General features: G+C 41.7%; 1 protein-coding gene across 2 annotated transcripts in view; it reads left to right on the top strand.

The window, feature by feature from the left end:
- The window catches only part of SLC9A9 (solute carrier family 9 member A9), a 686,028-nt gene that overhangs the window by 364,340 nt on the left and 301,139 nt on the right, over nucleotides 1-20,549 (top strand). For both annotated transcript variants that reach the window (XM_044251554.1, XM_044251552.1), the window contains 2 exons: nucleotides 13,653-13,791; nucleotides 18,156-18,261. In XM_044251554.1, the coding sequence (XP_044107489.1) occupies nucleotides 13,653-13,791; nucleotides 18,156-18,261 (245 nt within the window). The remainder of the gene's footprint in view (nucleotides 1-13,652; nucleotides 13,792-18,155; nucleotides 18,262-20,549) is intronic.

Below are 20,549 nucleotides of genomic sequence, written 5' to 3'. Positions count from 1 at the left end.
CATTTGTTCTCATAACATAGAAACAAAACAAGATCTTCTGGAAGAATTGCCACGGGCACACTGAACCAAGCCCGCTGTGTCTCACGTGTTCTGGTTGACCTACAGAAAGCCAAGCTCTGGGAGCAGTCGTGAGAGTGAGCCCCGGCACGTGACTTTGGCTGTGTTGAATCAATCAAGTTGACATAAGCTAAACCATGATTGTAAGATTGTAGGATTGATCCAGGCCACGTGTTGCCTTATGTTTCATGGTGTTACCTGCTATAGTTCCTAACTCTGTCACTTACTGCTGTGCAAATATAACTCTCCAAACCTCAACTTTCGCTCCAGATATACTTAGATGTCAAGAATTGTCACTCTTTCTGACCTGTCATTATCCCCTTATCTTCTTCTGTACATTGTCTGCTAGCACAGAGCAGCCATATACAGTCCCTGCCCCAGCAGGATATGTGTACAAAAATGTCGTGACTTAGTACAAGTTTTCCTCCATTACCAAGGTGCTCCTACTTCCTATGCCTTGCAGTGGTTATCTGATTATTCCTCTCATCTTACCTTCTGCAGATCACTGTTTGACTCAGCTTTTAACCACCTGCTCCTTGTCCTTCCAACAGTATAAGTGTACCCATGCTTCAGTGGTCTTTAACCTTCTTTGAGGTCATGAACTAAATGGAGAAGGTGATGAAAGTTAAGGAATCCCTTTCCAGAAGAGTGCATGTGTGGATTTACGTTGGGTTCACATCTATCCCTGGACCCTTTGAATCATTGATTTCCCAGCCCCCTTGCTGGTTGTTTTCATACTCACTGTGGCTTGCTTACCTGGTTCTAGTGTGAAGACTTCCCCTGACCTCCCTTCACCTCAGTCCCTAACCAAATCATCAGACTTGCGAGTTCCCCAAGCCCTGACCTTTCAAGACTACTTCAGGGCCCAGGGTGCTAGCTCCTGATACAGAGCAATAGCTTGTATTCCTCCACAGTTCAGCGATGGCCTTGGTAAATGAAATGTTCATCCTGTGCTTGGCTTCTGACTCCACATCTTAGTAACCATCCTTACTGCATAGGAATAGGAAAGGCCTATTAATTGCTTAAGTTAGGAATCTCTTAATTCTTACAGGCTGTATTGGTTTGAGATTCAAATATACCGCAGAGTCCATATTCTTATCCCAGATAAAGTTGTGTCCTAAAGACCTACTATCAAAAATGACTCTTCTGTGAAACTTAAGCATTCTGCAATATCTACTTGATAACAACTGCTAGACATATAAAATGTAATATAAAAAAATTTATGTAGAAGCAAAACTCTGTTTGGTACAATGTGTTGGTCTGTAAGTCCCATGCTTCAAACACAAAGTTGAAATCTGTGGGAGTAAGGCAACTATCTTGGTAAAATATATTAGTTTAAGAAGAAACTGTCTTTCACCCCCAAAGATACCTTTGAACTCTAACAAAATTATCTTTAACTCCAAAAAGATGGGTACATATTCTTAAATTAATTTGTGATTTGGGACCCAGAAACTCACTTAATTGTTAATAGCGGATAGAGCAGGGAAAGGGTCTGGGGGAATGAGCAGATCTATGCAAATATTTTCCAGGAGTTGCCTTGTCATCAGGTAAATCTCTGTCAGGCTGTCTCAGGAAACCGTTTATAATAGGAGTGGGATTTATCTAACGTGGGAATGAGAGGCATTCAGATTAAGAAGGCAGCCCATTGTCTATGAAAAGTCCTTTGACCCAGCCAGAGGAAGCTAGCATTTCATTCAGTGGCTCCTCTCTGTGCACAGTACACAACATGTCTGAAACACTGCAGGCCCCAAGGCAAGCAAGTGCCTGTTTTCAGATTCTTCTTTATCTCTATGTAGCATGCAGTGAGCTGTGAATTGGTGATGGCCATAAAAGCAAACTCCACTGGTTTCATGATTTTTCCTTGATTGTTGCTAATCAGCCATCCCACACAACTTCATTAGACACCCTCTGTTCCCGAACTTTTTTTGTCTTAGGTATAGCAACAGGATTTCTGTGGTATGTCTACCTTTGTGTCCCCTTCTCTGGAAAGGCTGCTAGAAGTTCAGCTCCATTGGACTTGTAAGACAACCATGGCTCTTTTGTGCTTAGCTTTTGTTAACAATTTACATGCATCTCCTTATTTGATACTATCCCAGTAGCCTTCTGCTTTACAGGCCTCATTAGGAAAAAATGAATTCAATATTTGATCTAACTCTAAACATATTGCTCATTTCACCCCCAGAAGATTCTTACACTTTTCTGACATACTAATTGGAATTCCTAAATTCCTCCATCTTTCTAGAAATAGTTTATTTTTTCTTGATTCCTTTGGAGGGAAACTCTCCAAAAAACAATACTAATACAAATAACAATAATAACAATAACAGCAGCTAGCATTTATGGAGTGCTCTCTGTGTTCCAGGTAGAAGCACTAAGCACATATCGACCCAGTTAATCCCACTCTATGGAGGAGGTATAATTGTTATCATCACCCTTTTTAAGGGAAGACCCTGAGACATGGCTAAGTAATTACTAGAAAGAAACAGAAGTCACCATGTGGGAGCACAGGGCGAACAACTGCATAAGACGGTGGACCTGAGGTGCTGGCATGATGCCAAGAGGTTGAAGCCTTTTAATATGGAAGGAGGGTCGCCATGAAAAACCCTGGCCTAGAAGCAGCACCAGGTTGTCAGCAGAACTCCTCATATTGACCTGGATATACTAACTGATGCAATTTTTTTTCTTATAAATTACAAGGAGAAGTCCTGAAATCTTAAACTCTTAAGAGTGGTATTTTCTTCGTTCCTCTGAAGGTGAAACATTTACTGAGTTACTTATCTGTGGGAGCACTCAGGTGATAGAGATCCCGATGTTCCCACTTTCCTGCCTGCGTTGTATACCGACTTGCAACTGATGCGATCTGAATTGAATGCCTGCTGCTCCAGTTATTAGTGAGTTACCTTGGGCAAATGATTTACCCTCCCTGAGTCTGTGTATCTCCAAAATGCAAATCCTTTCTTCATTAGATTGGTAGAAGGATCGAATGAAGTGAAACATATACAGTTACTCAATCTAAGTCATAGTACCCCCATCTGTAAAATGGAAATCCCAATAGCACTTACTTTCGGGGGTCCTGTGATGGCTGAATGAGATAATGTTTATAAAAGTGCTTACCATAGAGCTGACACATGGTGAAGGTTCCATAGGAAGAATACAGGAAAAAGTAAGTATTTGGAGTGCTGAGTAAGTGTTGGAGCACCCTGGCCCCCTTCTGCATTTCAACCTTGGGGATTAATATTTGGTCCTGATTGCACCTGTTAATGATTATATTTTAATTTTAACTAGATTTCCATCTTTAGTGACTATTAACCTACTTTTCTATATCTCTTTATATCTATTATGACTAAAAGTTTCACATATCACAGTACTCTTTGGAAATAAGATTTCATTAGTGAGGATTAAAGGAACTGAAAAGTAGGAGAAAGGGTTGAAATTCCCATTAGATCTTAAGAATTAGTCTCTATCTCTCTCTCTTTTAAATAGGCTCACAGTAGTGAGATTCAAATTCTTGTTTCTGCCTCAGAAAAGAAAGAATGAAAACAAAATAAAAGAAGGGTATTTGCAAGTTACTTTTATCTTTAAGACTATCTCAAATTCACTTTCCTCTCAATACTAGGTATAAGAGAAAATTTCTCAAAGCCACAGACTAATTCAATTCTGACAAGACTTTTCAGAGTAAATTGCGAAGTAATTTAAAATCTCCTTTCAAAGGAAATGCACACATAATTCATAACAAACCTCCTTTAACTCTTCTTCCCTTTTAACCAATTTTAAACTTAGGGCTCTCTTTGTCACCTTAAAGTTGGAACTTAATGGAGCAGAGCCACTTAGGAATCTGTCAAAGGCTTTATTCCGTGCTGAAATTTGTAACTGTTCTTGATGTCATCATCAGCCCAGCTCCAACCTAAATCATCAGTGCCTTCATTGTGTCCCCGTTGCAGGACAGTACTGCTTCTTACTAAGTGCTCAGCCATTTCCAGTGGCCAGATTTGGGTTAGCACAGAAAGCCTAGCACCCTATATCCCTCTCCTGGTATTCCTAGGGGAAGTTGGAAAACAGGTAGTGAATCAATAACTCTTGGAATGAGAGGTCCCTAGTGGCCACATTATCCTACATGCAGTGCTTGGATCTTCTCCATGGCACTCTGGAAAGTAACTTTTTCATTCTATGCTTAAGTATCTCCAATGACAGAGAACTCACTTCTCTTTCTTAGAGTCCATTTCCTTTTGTGTTTCAAAATTAAGAAATTTTGAAATCAAAGATAAAGCTGAAATCTTTCTTCCTATGATGTTTTTACTTTTGGATTTTATCTTGCCTCTGGAAACCCCCCAAATGAGGCCAGTCCTTCCTCTGCATGACTACATTGCAAATGCTCCCTGAAACTGTTTCTACTAGATTCATCTATCCTTTAAACTCTTCCCCTTCCTTCTATCTTCCTTTTCAACACCGTACTCCTTCTCCTGTGGTCTCCTGTGGCTTGTCGGTTCTTGTTCCAATAATGGCATCTAGATGGGTGGAGAGAGGCCTGGTCTGCCCCAGCCATTGGGGAATACATACAGTGGGACCATGCTATCTCCTATCCAATGTCTTCTCTTTATTGACATAGACTTCATAGGAAATATTCCATACTACAGCTTTCCCCAACCACAAGCCCTCTAATGTCTGCCCTTTCGTCCCTGGAAGACTATCCTAAACCTAAAAACGGCCTAAGAGCTTCCATAAGACCTGGCCCCAGCCCCACCTCCAACCCTGTGTCCCACCGTTCTCCCCTTGCTCATTTCCCTCCAGTCACATTGCCTCCTTGCAGCAACTCAGACCCACTGAGCAAGCTCCGCTTCAAGATCTAGAAAGCTCTCTGCAGTTCTTTTGATTCAGGACTGAATCAAAATTCTTTCTCAGAAAAGCCTTTTCTGACCACCCTAATTATAGCAGTTTCCCTCTAACTGTCTATCCCAACCCTTCATGATGCTTTAACGTTTCTTTTCAACCTCTGTCATTAAATCATATACTTATCTGCTTAGCTGCTTTTCATGTTTTTTTTTTTTTTTTCCTCCACTGGAATATAAAAAACATGAGGCTAGAAGCTTTGTTGTTTTCCCTGCTAGATCTTTAGTTCCTAGTTCTAGGCACTAGTTCTAGTTCTAGTTCTAGTTCCAGTTCTAATTCTAGTTCTAGTTCGAGGCACCTACCTCCACACAGTAGGTGATTAATAAATCTTTGTTGATGGAGTGAAACAGTAAATTTAGCATGAGACTGTATAATTCTTGGGACAGCTATGACAGACCAACCCATACTTCCCACAGAATTCCCCTTGTCTTTTTCTTTTGTGTCTGATGTCAAAATGGCAAAATGATATTTGTCAAGGATTTGGAAAATCACACCTTGGTATGAATTTGGATTCTCAGGGAGCAAAGTCATTAACTAAATGGTCCTCCAGAAGCTGAAAGAGTTATTAATGTGCCCTCTGCAAACACGGCTCTCCACCCTGCAGGGTTTTTGGCCCTTGGGAAGGTGAAACCTGATGGTTCTAACTCAAGCTCAGCAAACCTCTGGCCAGAACCTTTTATTATTAAGAGGCAGCTCTTCTAACCTCCCAGGGTGCCTGGAATGCCCCCAATTCCTGAAGTCATTGTGTTTTACAGCGGGTCCTCTTGACAGAGCTTCATTGGCCTTTGGCAGGACATAAACCAGAATAATGGGCATGCAGATGCCAGAATGAATTCCAGTGTGTACACACAATTCTTGGCCCCATAAAAATCAATTCCTTATTCATAATTAAGCAACTTCTTGAGAAAGGGCAGGTTGGTACAGTTATTAAAAGATAAATAATAGATAAGGATCCACTCATTTTTTTTGTTGGTTTTTTTTTTTTTTTTTGGACCAAAAAAATTTTAAACACAAATTAGCACTGTAATTAGTTTTCTTCTACTTTGTTTCTTACCTGTGACACTCAGGGCCAGAGACTTTACAAATTTTCATTGCCCTTCTATATTGAGTTTCTCCTTAAAAATGTATCTTTAAAAAAAAATGTATTTTTAAGAACAGAATGACAAAGCAGCTCTAGATAGGGAGAAAAAAAAAAAAATCTAGAAGCACCCTGACGTAAACTTCACAAGCTGTGTTGTCCTGTGGGTCTTTTCCTATTTGCCAAGCTGGGTTTGGGGAGCAAGGCGGAAAACAAAAGCTGATAAATGGCTTCACACTAAAAGGAGCAGCAGCTTGGGTACCTGGGTGACTCAGGGGGTTAAGCCTCTGTCTTCGGGTCCTGGGATCAAGGCCCACATCGGGCTCTCCGCTCAGCGGGGAGCCTGCTTCCCCTCTCTTTCTGCCTCTCTGCCTACTTGTGATCACCCTCTGTGTCAAATAAATAAAATCTTTAAAAAAGATAAATAAATAAATAAATAAAAATAAAAAGAGCAGCAGCTTTCCCCAGCAGTCAAGGCCCCACCTCCAACTAGCTTAATTGGCAGCAGAACTAGCCTAATTTCCTTCAACCTCCCCACCATCTTTTTTGCCTCAAATTGGTATATAAAAGGAGTGAGGAAGGATGGGGTCTCCCTTGGACAGACTATACAGTGTTTGAGGTGTGAAGTTGTTGTGCCTTCTGTTTATCGGGGTGCTTCCTCTATCCTAAGTCAAGTGGAAGAGACTGCACTGGAAGAAATCACCCAATAGGCTGAGGTTACCTGCAAGAAGAGGCCTGGCCAGCTTATTCCCAAGTGGAGAAAACTTTAGAGGGGCTAAGGCCCTCTCAAAACAGTAAAGGAAGGAAGTTCTTGGATGTAGTTTCTTGGAGTGGGAGTACACAAGAATGTGGGGGCTGGCCGAGAGTCCTCTGAATGCAATCAGCTGGAATGGTCTGTGTCAGCAGGACTGATGGCTCCCTGATTTGGTGTGTTTAGGAGGTAGCCAAGGTGAATCCACCTGGCACAGTGGTCCACGGCCCAATAAAGGGGACTGAAGGTCAAAAGAAGGGTGAGAGCCATGACGCTGCCCGAATGACCCCAGATCCAAGGCACAGAAAAGGGCTGGGTATGTACATACCTGGCAGGGCAGATGGAAGATCGGTCCCTGTGAGGGGATTCTCAGCAAAATAGAGGTACTTCCTGTCAGTAGAGGTCTCTAACACAGAGACTGAACAGGAACAAGCTTGTTCCTCACTCCCTCCACTGTGCCTCCAATACCAGAAGACACTGGTGCCCAGAAGAGGGTTGGAGGAACACCTCTTCTGCCACTCTTCCCAAGTCATCCTGCCTGCTGCTCCAGAACCTGCAGGGGGAAGAAGAATTCTGCTTTGAAGATTTAGGTTTTAAGCTAGACTATACAAGTCTTAATAACTGAAAGGACTTGAATAATGGAATTTTGCTAAGACATCATTAATGGAACTACATACCCACACAAAGAAGGATTTGATATAGTACAGCTAGAAGCAGTAATTGGAAAAAAAATAAACTACTTAATATATATACCCCAACTAATCAGGAATTCTATAATAAACTGGTGTCAGCAGCTAGAAATTTTTTGTTAGGGATTAAAGTTTTGGCAGAGAAAATAATAGGCTCTTTTGTACTCTTTGGATATAGTAGTCATTTTCTCATTTTTTTCTTTAATGATTATATTAATAAATATTCTGAAAGGGATATGATGTGTTGCTTAATATTTTCCTTTTGAAAGTTTTCGAGTGACATTGATTTTTTGTTAACAAAATAACTGAAAGTATACTGGGGGCTAGGAGAAGCAGGTTGTCCCAGTCGGGCACCCAGGATGGAGACTGGACCATGGGAGCTGGGAGGGCCAGTGAGAGAATAGCTGCCCAGGAGCTGGACGTTGTTGGGTAGTTTAAGTGAATAAGTGTGAGACAAAATATTTTAGCCATAGGAGTGAAAAATAACAAAGTGGAAGGTGTTAAAATCCAGGTGATCTTGAGAAAGATCACCAGGAGAGAGAAGACTGGGCAGGATCCAAAGTGAGAAAAGGCCAGAGTCATGAGTCATGGAGGGGATGACATTGGTGGCAGTAATGGTGGTACCATTTATAGAAAACTTTCCCTGCATTGTATCATTTTTACTTTCAGCATAATTGCAATCCCTTCTTCTCTTTTTCCTCCGTTCCTTCTTCTTGCTCTCTCCTTCTTCTTCTTCACCGCCAACATCTATTGAGCATAGGTATCAGACACCATTCCACAAAAAGCAATTTGTGAGATCAAATGGTCCCAGACACTCCATGATCCGAGACCAGGGGCCGGTCCAGTCAGGGTATAAGGGAGACAGGTGATGACATCTCAGTTCTCTTTCAGTTGAGGTGCTGACTGGACATCTAGTTTGAGATACTTAAACCAAACTCTCAGTTCAAAAGAGAGAAAGAGAGAGAAAAGAAGGAGAAGGAGGAGGAGGAAGAACAGGTTCTTTGGAAAAGGATGATTTACTTAAGAAATGCACGTGTTACAGGTGCCATTTCAAGTGCTTTATAAACATTAATCCATTGAATCCTTGTAGCAACTTATGTGATAGTTACTAGCGTTATCATCCTCAATTTATAGGAAACTGAAGTACATATAAATTAAGTAACTGGTTCAAGGCCACACAGGCAGTAAGTGGCAGAACTGAGATTTGAACCCAGATTCAGATTCTATGCTCTTAATACTACCTAAGCTGCCAGGTAAGTTCCCTGAAGGAACATCATAAAGATTAAATAATGGGTTGTTGAGAAACACCAGAGTTGTGATCCTGTCTGTGAATCTTAAATGGTACAGCGAGCAACATGATCCTTATTCATGTTGCTTTCATCAAAGGAATTTAGGATATTTCATCCATTTCAAAATTTTTGAATAAAAGATGCTGCACACATTTATTTCTGAGAACGGATACAATATACTATCATCAAACTCGTTTTTGCTGAATAATCTATTCCTGAATAGAATGAATCAATAACCTGGACTTATTTCCAATTTATGAGATGAATATTTAAACACCACTATGTATTTCTGCTCATATCATTTTCAAGGATATTGGTTTCATCTATCTCAAATATTCTTTCCAGAAATATGGGGACTGTAGATCCATCTTTACCAGCTTGTGTTATAAACAATGCCTTTTCAGAGTAGTACCCCAGAGAACAAGCACCACACAGATTAGCAGAAAGTCTAATTCTTCCTCTCTTCTCTCCCTTCCAATGTTTGCATCCACGAATAGGTCCAATCATGTCCCTCAGTGCAGGGGGTACAGGGGAGGAAATGTTTTCTTTTTAAGTCCAAAGGGCTGCAACTGCTGGGACAAGCTATTTCTTCCTCTCTTGGGTTGAAGTTGGAAAGCTCTACATACCCAAACCCTTGTTTGTTTCCAGAAAGCACCCTCTGCAGCTGCTGCCCCATAGTCCAGAGGCTTAGTGTTGCAACTGAAAACCAGAGCCCAAAGAGATGCCTCCTTCACCAGGATTTAGAGCCCAGAGGAACACCTTCTTAAAATCCTGGCAGGTCAGAAGAGATACAATCTGCCTGACTTTTCTTAACCTGCTTTCTTTACCTCACTCCTCACCAGAAGCCAGAGGGCTTTGTCTACAGAACATCCAATATGGGTGCCACTTAACTAGGATGATGCAACTCAAGCTCAGTCTCCTCGCCTATTCCTGTCCTGAGACAGATCCCTAGCCAGACTGCAGAGGACACTCCTTTCTTTGTGGATCTGTGGAGTGAAGGGCTCTGCAATAAACACAACAGTTGTTTAGCCTCACTTCAATGGCCGTGTCATCCCCAGAGACCCTTCTATTCCTATGCAAAAGTGACTAGTTCCTTGCAGCAACCCAGAAGCCTGGTGTACCAGAAGGAAAGCCACCCCCCATCTCTGTGTAGTTGGAGCTGGGGCCTGGCTCAGCCACAGCACTCTGTTCTCTGTCATGTGGGGCTTATGGAAGTTCTCAGCAGAATGGCAGTGGTGGTGGTGATGATTGTCAGCATTCAGTGAGTGTATATTTTTCATGCACATAGTTAGCACTCAGTAAATGGCCCTACAGTCCACAAGATAAATATACAGGTTTTAAATGTACCTCACATTCCCGTGCATTTCTGGGAGATAAGTACTATTAACGTTTCCATTTTACAGACTTTGAAACTGAGTCTGAGCATGATGAAATAACTTGCCCAAGGCCATAGAGCCAATAAGGGTTAGATCTCTAAAGCTCCAGTTAAGAGTCTCAAGTGTCATCTTCCGTTTAGATTGATGAACTTAAAAGCACCCACAGTGTAAATATATAAAGTCATTGCTTAATAAAGGAAATCTTGTAGATGATGATTCATTCCAAGACTAGCTTTTGTAAACATCCTTCCTTCCTGTATTTCTTCTTTCTTTCTTTTCTACTTTCCAGTCATCCTGCATTTATATCCATTAGCCTTTATTTGGCCTGCCACATGTCAGGCACCAGGCTGTGTCCAGGCCTATGAAGAAGAACAAGACCCTGGCCAGGCCCAGCAAAGCTCAGGTCCAGGAGCCAGTTCTGAAAGCAGATTCCCATGAGAAGCCCAGAGTCTCACCATATAGTGAGGTGGGGGAAAGGGTGCTGTCGTCCCATGCAGTGGGACACAGGAAGGTGCTGCCCAAGTTCCATCCAGGGGTGAAATTAAAGGTTCTGGTACCTGAGCTTCTGCATTTACAATCAGTATAGCACTCAATCAGCTAACCTGATTTGGGTTCCTGTTTTTCCTGTTTTTCTCCCAACAAGATCACTTTCTGAAGGAAGAGACCAAAAATCTGCATTTTGAACTCCATAACTCTGTGTTCTCTAACCCTTAGTTTCTTTGTTTTATTAAAAAAAAAAAAAAAAAAGAGAGAGAGAGAGAGAGTAAAGAAAGAAAAGGAGGGATAAAAATACGTGCCCAGTTCACTTGGCAGAAATGTTATAGGATCAAATGAAGTTATAATGCAGGCCTAAAGGGGACAAAATGTTGTGTAAATGTGAGAACTTTTGGACTTTTGTATGTGTTTAACATGAAATTTAAAGCTGAGTGATGCCACCTACCTATGTCAGACTCCATCGATGCCCATATACATGGTCCCCGTGTTCCAGCCATAATGATATAGTTCTGCTTTAAAGGGCCCTCAACTCATCTGCCTTCTTGCCTTTGCTTACACTCTTTCTGCTGCCTGAAATACCCTCTTCCCATCACTGTCTATTGACTTGCTTCCCTGCTCAAATGCCATCTCCTCTCATCTAAAATAGTGACTCTTGCCTCATTTGCACCATGAAGTGTATCTATCTCTCAAAAAAATCACACTTAGCGCCATGACTAGAGCTAGTTGTCATCTACATCTTAGGCCCCTGTGCCTACAACAAAATGTTTGTTCACTCAAATTCTGCTTCACTTCTCTATGCCTTTCCCTGCCTGACCCCCAACACCCTACTCCTAATGTACAACCAGGCCCTTAGTGGGTACCCAGTGCATACATCCTGGAGAGCTTTAGGGGCAGCAAATTCAACAGACAAGTCTTCATAAGTCAAGGGAAGTTAAGCTTTTCCCTTAAATTAAATCAAACATCACAGGGAAGAAGTATATGAAGTTTGTGTGTACCCTGCTGGATGGGGATCAGAGCCCAGGAAGAGAATGTCTCCGAGAAGGCAGACTGAGAATTAGTGCAGTTACTCAGATGATTGTAGGTGACACACAGGTGAACTTTTCATCAAATGTAATAGTTACATAATCTCCTAGGTATTAAGAAGAAAGAAAATTAGCACATCAAACCTATGACTTCATAAATATTCTTTAATAAAATCTCTTGCATTTGCATAAAAATGAGTTGATTTAAAGAAAAACATTACATTAATAATGGAAGTAACATTACATAATGATATGGCTAAATGATGTGATGATGATACTCCAAGGTCAAGAAGTGTAAGGACAGAGAAAATACTTTCTGGAGTGCAGAGGTAGAGATGGGAATGAAGAGGTACCTGTCCTATGGATCACATCTATTGGTAGCCTGCAGGAATTAACAGAATTATTCTCAGAGCTGTGTGACTATGCAAAACTCTTTGTTTGAAAAGCAGAATGAGAATAGAATGTTTTCTCATCACTGTATTCCTTCACTGGATTGAAGAAATCTGCTGGTGAATATCAACTCACACATCCAGCTTTGCAGCATTGGACACCAAGTTTCGTAATGGCCTTGGGGTTACATACCCAAACTCAGGACTGTCAGATACAAAAGAGCTAAATGAGTTTACTTTTCCATTTTTTTCCTGCAAAATTTACAAAAAAGAAAACACTTCAAAGGCAATTCTTTTCCTTACATACATTTCAAGGGCTCCATTTGAGATCCACATTCATCTTCCTTATCCAATTACATGATCAAAGTAGAAGGGTTTGGCCTACTTTAAAGGTTTATAGACATCCAGGGGAAAAACTAAGAACATTTAAAACTACCTTTTTAAAGCCACACATCTTCCTGTAGAGGAACTGGAATCTCCCCTACCCCCATAACTCGTCTCTAATTACGGAAAGTCAAATCAGAGAGTTAACATGGTCTAATCATCAAAACCATAAAAGATTCGGTTACCTCTCTATCAAATCCAATCTAATCCCAAGTCAGTGTGCCTAGTGTACATTTTGCTCTCTGTACTGCTACAAAGACCCTTCCAGAGACTGTTACAAAACTCTTGATTTTCCTGATTAGTTTTAAAGACCTCATAATTAAAATAAAAACTATTTAAAAAATGAAATATTACTTCATTTGTCTCCCCAAAGCTACTGGTTCTAGCACATCTGTTCATTTTAATGTTGCAATACAGAGTTCATATTTCCTAAAATAGGACACACCTTGTCCTTCATAATAACACTCTAGGATCTGAGGTCCTGGTTAAAAAAAAAATAGCAAATGTGGCATCCTCAAAAATACTTAAGTGAACAGACTGCCTATTGGTGGATTGATTTTTCTCTATGGAAATAAATCTGTTGGCAGCCACCAGAACTGGGGTATAAAACATGACCTCAGGCAGCTGCTGCCATTTGTTTCGGTGGGAAAATGAGGGTTTTGTCTCTCCCCAGGGGTTAATACTGTGATGCTCTAAGCATCGTCTGGGTTCTGTTTCTGAAGGGTTACACTGGAGAGGAGAAATGCTTTGTGCTTTATGACAAGATCACAGCAGAATATTTTGTGCATGCTGTGATTTGTATTGCCCATTTGTGCACAGGCCATAAAAGTGCACTTTTTATCAGGAGCATTTGTGAATATATAACAGCACTGAAGACATATGGCCACTAAATAATTCACAGTTATCTATCTCCTCAGCAGATTCCTTGTACACCTACCATGTTTTAATGCCTAGTTTGCTCAGAAACAATATTCTTTATGACCCTTCCAATATAAAAATGTTTACTGACTGGCAGCAATACATGGATACCATGGGATTGGTCTTTAAGGAAAGGGAAAACTCTCTGCTTTCTCTACCTCTCCCTGTCCTCATCCATGTCTCCTGAACTCTTCCAACCAGCACCTAACCTCATGGGAGAAGGTACCCTCCTCAAATGTGGGTACTAACTTCTTACTTCTGTATTTGGACCATAAGGGAGAAGTCACTGACTAACCTTCACCCTCTTTTCTTTCCAGTTCTATATCCATTTACAGCCCCAAGGAGAATCCAAATGCATTTGATGCTGCAGCATTCTTCCAGTCCGTGGGGAATTTCCTGGGGATCTTCGCCGGCTCGTTTGCAATGGGATCTGCATATGCTGTTGTCACTGCACTGATATCCTTTGAATGTGTGTGTGGAAAGATGGGCAACTGTTATGAGCTGTCAGTGTGCCTTGAATGTTTCTGAGGATGGTCAACCTCTAGGCCAAATGGCTAGATGGTCTAGTTCAAGCGTGATACCTGTCACTGGAGTCATCTGAGTTTTCAAGCCACTGAGGCCATCTTTGTTCTCAATCTGTGAGGCATAGATTAGGACCAGCGGCAGAGGGGACCATAATCTTTTCTTATCCAAGTCCTGTTCTAGCATTACTGATACTTTCTGACCTCAAGATAGCAACAGACTTAAAAAACTGCCATGTAGGAAAATAGGTGGGCATGCGACATCAGGATTGGCTATATCAGGGCCAAGAGGAGGAACGGAAGATCCAAGGTCAAAAACAAGACAGGCTGGACTGGGAGTGATTAACTGGGTAGTCTTTTCTTCCTTTTCAAACTTCTTTCAGTCACTATCTCACAAGACTGGTCGAGCTTAAGTTCACTGTGGGTTTAAACAAAGGTCCTTAGCGATTTTACAGAAGGGGATGTGCAGGCAGAGCAGAAATGTTATATTTGCCATATCTGGGCAGTTGTGACATTTCATTCCCTCTTTTGCAATAGTGTCATGGAGGAATGGACAGAGTTCCTAGAGAATTTGAGCCAGGGAATGAAGCTGGTCTAGTGATGTGTTCAGTCAGAGCAGTTGGGTGGGGCAGAAGTAAGAGCTGAAGAAAAAAGCGGGAAAACCAATGTCAAGTGTGAGGGCTTAACAGAGGCCATAAAAAGAGGCAGAACAAAGAATCAAGGACAAAAGACCTGGGGAAAAGAGAAAGAAGAAGGGTGCAAGATGCATCAGGGATCTAGCAAAGAAAGTAAAATGTTGGGTACTTTTTCTTGGGGACTGACTCAGTGAATCTCTATTCACTGAGCAGTTACTGAAATGCTAGGTTCTACTCAGGGTTTCTAACATGAGTCAAAAGACGAATAAAACATGGACTCTGCCTTCAATTAGTAACAAACTTGGAAAGACAAGGTCTACAAGAAGAGTTGCATAGAAGCTGTATGCCAAAGCCACAGCCAACTTACTAGGACTCTAAAAATTCAAATGTGGGTGAGTCCATTGTTTCTGAAATAGTTCAGTAGACTCTTGACCAGCCTTATGATTCTGAAAAATAATTTGAAAAGCAATATTTACATGCAGAGAAGGATATCGGCTTGGCCTGAAATATAGGTAAGATATAGATAAAGGCTATGTGATAAGTGATTCAGGAGAAAACCAGCATCCATTGAAATGTGGGGATGGGACCGAGATTACCAGAAGCCTTGGGCTAGTAAGCAGTGGAAGATGAGGAGACACAGGGGGCTTGGACTCACACTGTGGAGTCACTTGGAGTGTTACTCAAAGGAATCTGAGCTTCTGTCTGTAGTCTGCAATTAGCTACTAAAGGTTTCTGCTCAGGAGAGTGACATACTGAAGGTCCTATTTTTAAACAATAAATGAGGAACTGGTTCATAGGATGAGTCAAAACAGTATAGAATCAAGAGAAACTGTGATAAACCATGGAAGAAACATTAAGAAGACTAATGTTTAGAAGCGTCTCTAGGACTTAATGACTGAAAGAGAAGACTCAAAGGTCATTCTAAAATTTGTCCTAGAAACCGTAGAGAATATCAACTCCTTTGATAAAGAAATAAAGTAACTCAGAAAAGGTAGGGCTGATCTCTAATAAAAATAATGATTAATAATCTAATGACTAATATCAGTACTTATCATATGCAAGGCCTCTATTTGTTTTACATGTTATACTTCATTGACCTTCACATTGACCATATCATGCAAATATTATTTTTGTTGGATACTGAAACTTAGAAACAGTAAGGTATTAGCCAGAATCATACAGCTTATATTTATTAAAGCCAAAATTCAAACCCGGAGATTGAAACCAAGAGATGGACCATACTTTTGATCACTGATCTCTATTGCCTCTTGATTATTAAGTGGAATTATGATGGAGACCACATGTTGTTTTGCATAAGTAATGGTGATGATAATAGCAACATTTTGTGAATGTCTAAAATGTGCCAAACCTTTATATGTATCTCCTCATTTGAATCAACCCTGTAAGATAGGCTATTATTATCCTCACTCTACACATGAGGAAACTGAGGCTCGAGGAGGTTAAGTAGATACTCTGGATCACATATCAGTAATAGCCAACACAATTACTATTACTGTAACATTTGCCAGGCTTTGTCATTAGCATTTTGCTGATGTATTTTCTCATATAGCTTTATAAAAACACTGGGAAGAAGATACTGTTATTATCTCAATTTTACAGCTAAAGAAACTGACACATAAAGGTTAAACAACTTGTCTAAAGCCATACAGCTGAGACATTTCAGGGCTGGGATTTAAACCCACACTTTTTGGCTCCAGAGCCTGCACTACATGGAAAAACAGAAATTGGAACACTTCTCTGCTTTATGTGAAGGGAGTGTATGGATACATAAGTAAACGAGTTGGTAAGGAAAGGGAAAAAATTCCTCAAGATTAGAAGTCTGCCCTGAGACTGGATCAGTTCTGAAAAAGTGGTGGAGAGATAGAAGAGACAGGGGCTCAGTCTCAGCAGGAGGATCTGTCATGCAGCCCCTGAGGGCCTTGCCTGCACAAGCTCAGGCTGCAAAGGAGACAGGTGCACAGTCACTCCCTCTTCCACAGTGAGCCTTGATACCTTGTCCATAATGAGGCGATGTTTCTCATAAAACCCCTAGGCTTTATGCAAGTTTGGATCTTGACCCAGAACTAAACTACTTCCTGGAGAAGTTTGAAAGAGACAAATGTCCTATGTCTGCTTGATATTCTGGTACTGGAAGTGGCCTAAGCCTCCTCCACAGCAAAGTAGAAGATGCAATTCAGAGGAACAAACCCTTCTAAAGACAAAGGCTGCCCTCCAAGTAATAAGGGGGAATGCTGAAAGGGTCAAAGGGCAACTTTTGTTTTCTCCCAGATAAAGAATTGCTTCCAGATGCTTCCTGAATCTATAGCCTGGAAAGACATTTCACAAAACAAATTTAAATCACACTAATAGAAAAACCTACATATTCCTCATTGCATATCTGCACTCTTTCGAGTGCTTAACACGTAATAACTGGTTTATATACCTAGGTGGTAGGTTGCATGATAATCTCCATTTGTGGATAGGGAAACCAAGGCACAAATTGGTCAAGGGACACGCTGAAGCTGATACAGTGAAGTAGAGTTGGTTTCCAGAGACTACATTCCTGACCTTGTTGTCATTCTGCCTCTTGGCATTTTGTGCTTTCTAAAATTTTGCAAAACATTTTAAATATTCTTCATCTCATTTTATTCTCCACACTTGTGTGAGTAGGTATTATTCTCATTGACAGTTCACATAGGATAGAAATGAGGCTCAGAGAGGTTAACATATTGCTCAGAAATCACACAGCCAGTGACTAGTAAAGCCAAGACTCAGACCTTGATCTTGCTCCTCAGGGATCATGCTTTTTGCTTCCCCGTCCTACTGCTAAGCACCTCTTAATGTAGACTCTCTTTATATTTTTGTCCTGAAGCATGAAAAAGCAACATAACATCTCCCTATTTGTCAGGACTGTTGTGTTTTTTTTTCCATAACTGTGGGCACAGTTGCAGTGTAACCCTTTTCCATCAATCACATATTCCTAATCATCTTCTCATAACCCATTCTCTGCATGATGTGGATCAGTCTGCTTTTGCTCTATGGCAATTTATAGGCATTGACCAAGTGTCATCCCAGCCAAAATAAACTGTTGCCTGCCAAAGGGCTGCCTGTCCCAGAAATAATATACCTTTTCCTCTATCCTACTTATCTTAAGATGGCACAGGTAGCTTCCCTATCCATGAACACAAATGTTCCTCCTGGTGCTATTTCCATCCCCAAGAGAGGAGTCTGTAAGGTGATCTGTCCACAGACTATCACTCCCCAGGGAGCAGCGGCCTCCTTTGGTGCTGACGCACTTGCAGCACATCTCCAAGTCTTGCTGTCCGGGGCTTTGTTTTCCCTGATCTGCTGCTGTCCCCTGAGGGCCACAGCCCAAGGGCCAAGGTCAAATCAAGAGGTATTGTGCCCACAGTTAGCTGATTTTAGCTTCTTTCTAAATCTGAACACAAGTTTGCATTTAACTGGAGGGTTCAGCTCCCCAAGAAGCGCGGAAGGCATGCTGGCCTTCCTTCTCAGCAGTCCCAGTGAGAGGGACGGCCTCCCAGTCAGCGCTGAAAATCAGTTCTCTTACTCCGAACTATCTCAACCAGATGCGTTTTCCTCAGCCAAGGAGGAGATTTAGCTGTAACAGCATTTGTTGTTTCCCTTAACATGTCTTTGTCACTTGACCAAATTTACCAAACTCTGTGAGTTCCCACTGCTGGAAACCGGCCTGTTTTTCCTCCTGTCTTGGAGCGCCTTCCTGTCTGCGGAGGCCGCCGGCCTGACAGGTCAGTGCTTCATTGGGGCCAGCGCATGTGGGTGTGTGAGATGCATGTGTGCTCCCAGGAGGACCCCCCACCCCCACACACCCCCAACGCAGCAGGAGATGAAATGGACTCTCTCTTAGATGGCGGTCTGTGTCTGAATCAGAGAAACAAACAAACAAAAAAGATCACTCATCCATTTTGTATGCAACAGCTTAATGGAAAGTCACCAAAATGACATTTCCTCTTCTCTCCTTGCTGGTCAGAAAGGGGAACGTTAAAATCAACAAATGACTGATTTGTAGGGGGGAGAGATGACTCCACAAATGGAAGTCTACTCCGAGTGCAAAGAGGCGCACAGCTGCTTTGCAGAAAAGGGTGGTGGTTTTCCATTGGCTGCTAACGGCAAGTACCCAGGGCAGCAGCCCCCCTGGGGTGTGCACATTTCCACACACATCAGTGTTGAGAACCCTTGCATACAAGAAACAAGAGCTAATGCGGCGGCGCCAAAGTTTCCTATCTTCCCATAGAACGTCTATACCTAGAATCTCTGAGGTTGGCTGTCCACAGAGAAAGCAGCAGCCCCTAACGGCCTGAGGGCCGCGGGTCCTGTGATCTGGCTTCAGCACTTAGATTGCCTTTCTGCAACAGCGAGGATGTGCGCTTGGATAGCTGCAACGACTGGGTGCTTCTCCGTGTAGAACTGCTGAGGCTCTGAGCAAAATGTCAAAGCTGTTTCTCTCCTTTGGCCTAGTTCCCTGCTTCTCCCAGGTTTCAGTCCTGGATCCCCTGGCTGGCTACTGCCATCCTAATTGACATTGGAGTGGCGAGACTCGCCTCCCCCGCCCTCCAGGTTTTAACTGGTAACAAAGTATGCCTCTCTGGGTATTTGCATTTTGTTAGATGGTACTTTAAGTCTCAATAATAATAATAGAAGCTGACATATATTGAAGGTGTTCCATGAGCCAAGTGCTGGCTGACCGCCTTTCTTATTAATTCACAGAAAGACTCAAAGTTAGGGCCTACACCCAGGTTATTCAGCCAACAGTAAGAGGTGGAGCTGGGATTGAAAACTAGACCTGATTCCAGAGCTGGGCTCTTGAGGACAAAGCACTGCTGCCTTGAGTGAAACTGCATCTGTGGACTATCAGGCAAGCCTTCATGAGGAGAAAGATATTCGGGGTTTCAGGAGCCTGCCTGGTCCACTTGCTCATAGCTGGTTTGGGTTCTCCTGTGAAAAGCATGGCAAGTCTTTCTTGTAATGATAACCTGTCCTACTGCAGAGACACAGGGGTCAAGCTATTCCCACAGGCTTCGAAACTATCTGTTGCTGAAGCAGAAAGCTCTTGCCAGTTCTTAGGATGCTATATCAAGGCTACTATACCAGAGTGCACCCTAAGGGGTGCTTGATTCCAAATCATTGCAACACAATGTCTGTTATGTTAGTGCCTTCCCTTGTTATTAGGGAGCCTGCTGAAGAGCTTCATCATTTCAGAAAAAGAGAACAATAGTGTCCCTTAAATGAAATAATGAAAGTAAAAAGATTGTATCAGCCATTCAAAATAATTTTGGTTCCCTTTCCTCCAGACTCTATGCCCTTTTCAGCACTCAACATTTATAAAATAATGGAAGTAATGTTCACAGTAAGAATATATATTTGAACTTCTAGAAAGGTAAAGAAGTATCTTAACTCACCTGGTATTTTTTAGTCTACCATTGAACATTATAATAAACACACTTAAACACACACACACACACACACACACACCAATACCTAAAAATTATTTATTTTTATGTGTGAAAATTGTCCATTTCAGCAAGATCCTGTTTTATTAACTAGATAAAGGTTACAGTCCATGTATAAATTGCTAGTTTATCTGTACCTTGCTCTCTTGCCAAACTTTTCAACCTGACATCCTTATTGGATGCCACACAGACGCCCTCTAGGGAGCCAGCATCATGGGATGGGTGAATGTAGGAGTGGACCTCAGTGGCAGAAAGACCGAAAAGTCCACGGCTGTACCAAGGGCCACGCTCACTTGAGAAAGGTACTTCAGATAAAGCAATGTGCCCGGTACGCATTTGATACAAACCAAACTCTAGGTGTAAGCATTTTCTATTGCCAAATACCAAGGCTGCTTGGTCTAAATTACTTATGCGTTTATTTGTGTGTTTATTATTAATCCTCGCCTATTTCCAAATTGGATTTGAGACAACTCATAACATGAGCCATGCATACCATGGGACCGTTTAGTTGAGAGTAAATACTCAAGTGCTTTGGGATAGAGCTTTTCTGTAAAATTAGACAGCTG

Source organism: Neovison vison, chromosome 6 (assembly GCF_020171115.1).
Source record: "Neovison vison isolate M4711 chromosome 6, ASM_NN_V1, whole genome shotgun sequence".
Classification (NCBI taxonomy): domain Eukaryota; kingdom Metazoa; phylum Chordata; class Mammalia; order Carnivora; family Mustelidae; genus Neogale; species Neogale vison.
Note: the sequence above shows the minus strand (reverse complement) of the source record. Positions and strands in the feature narration are given on the sequence as shown.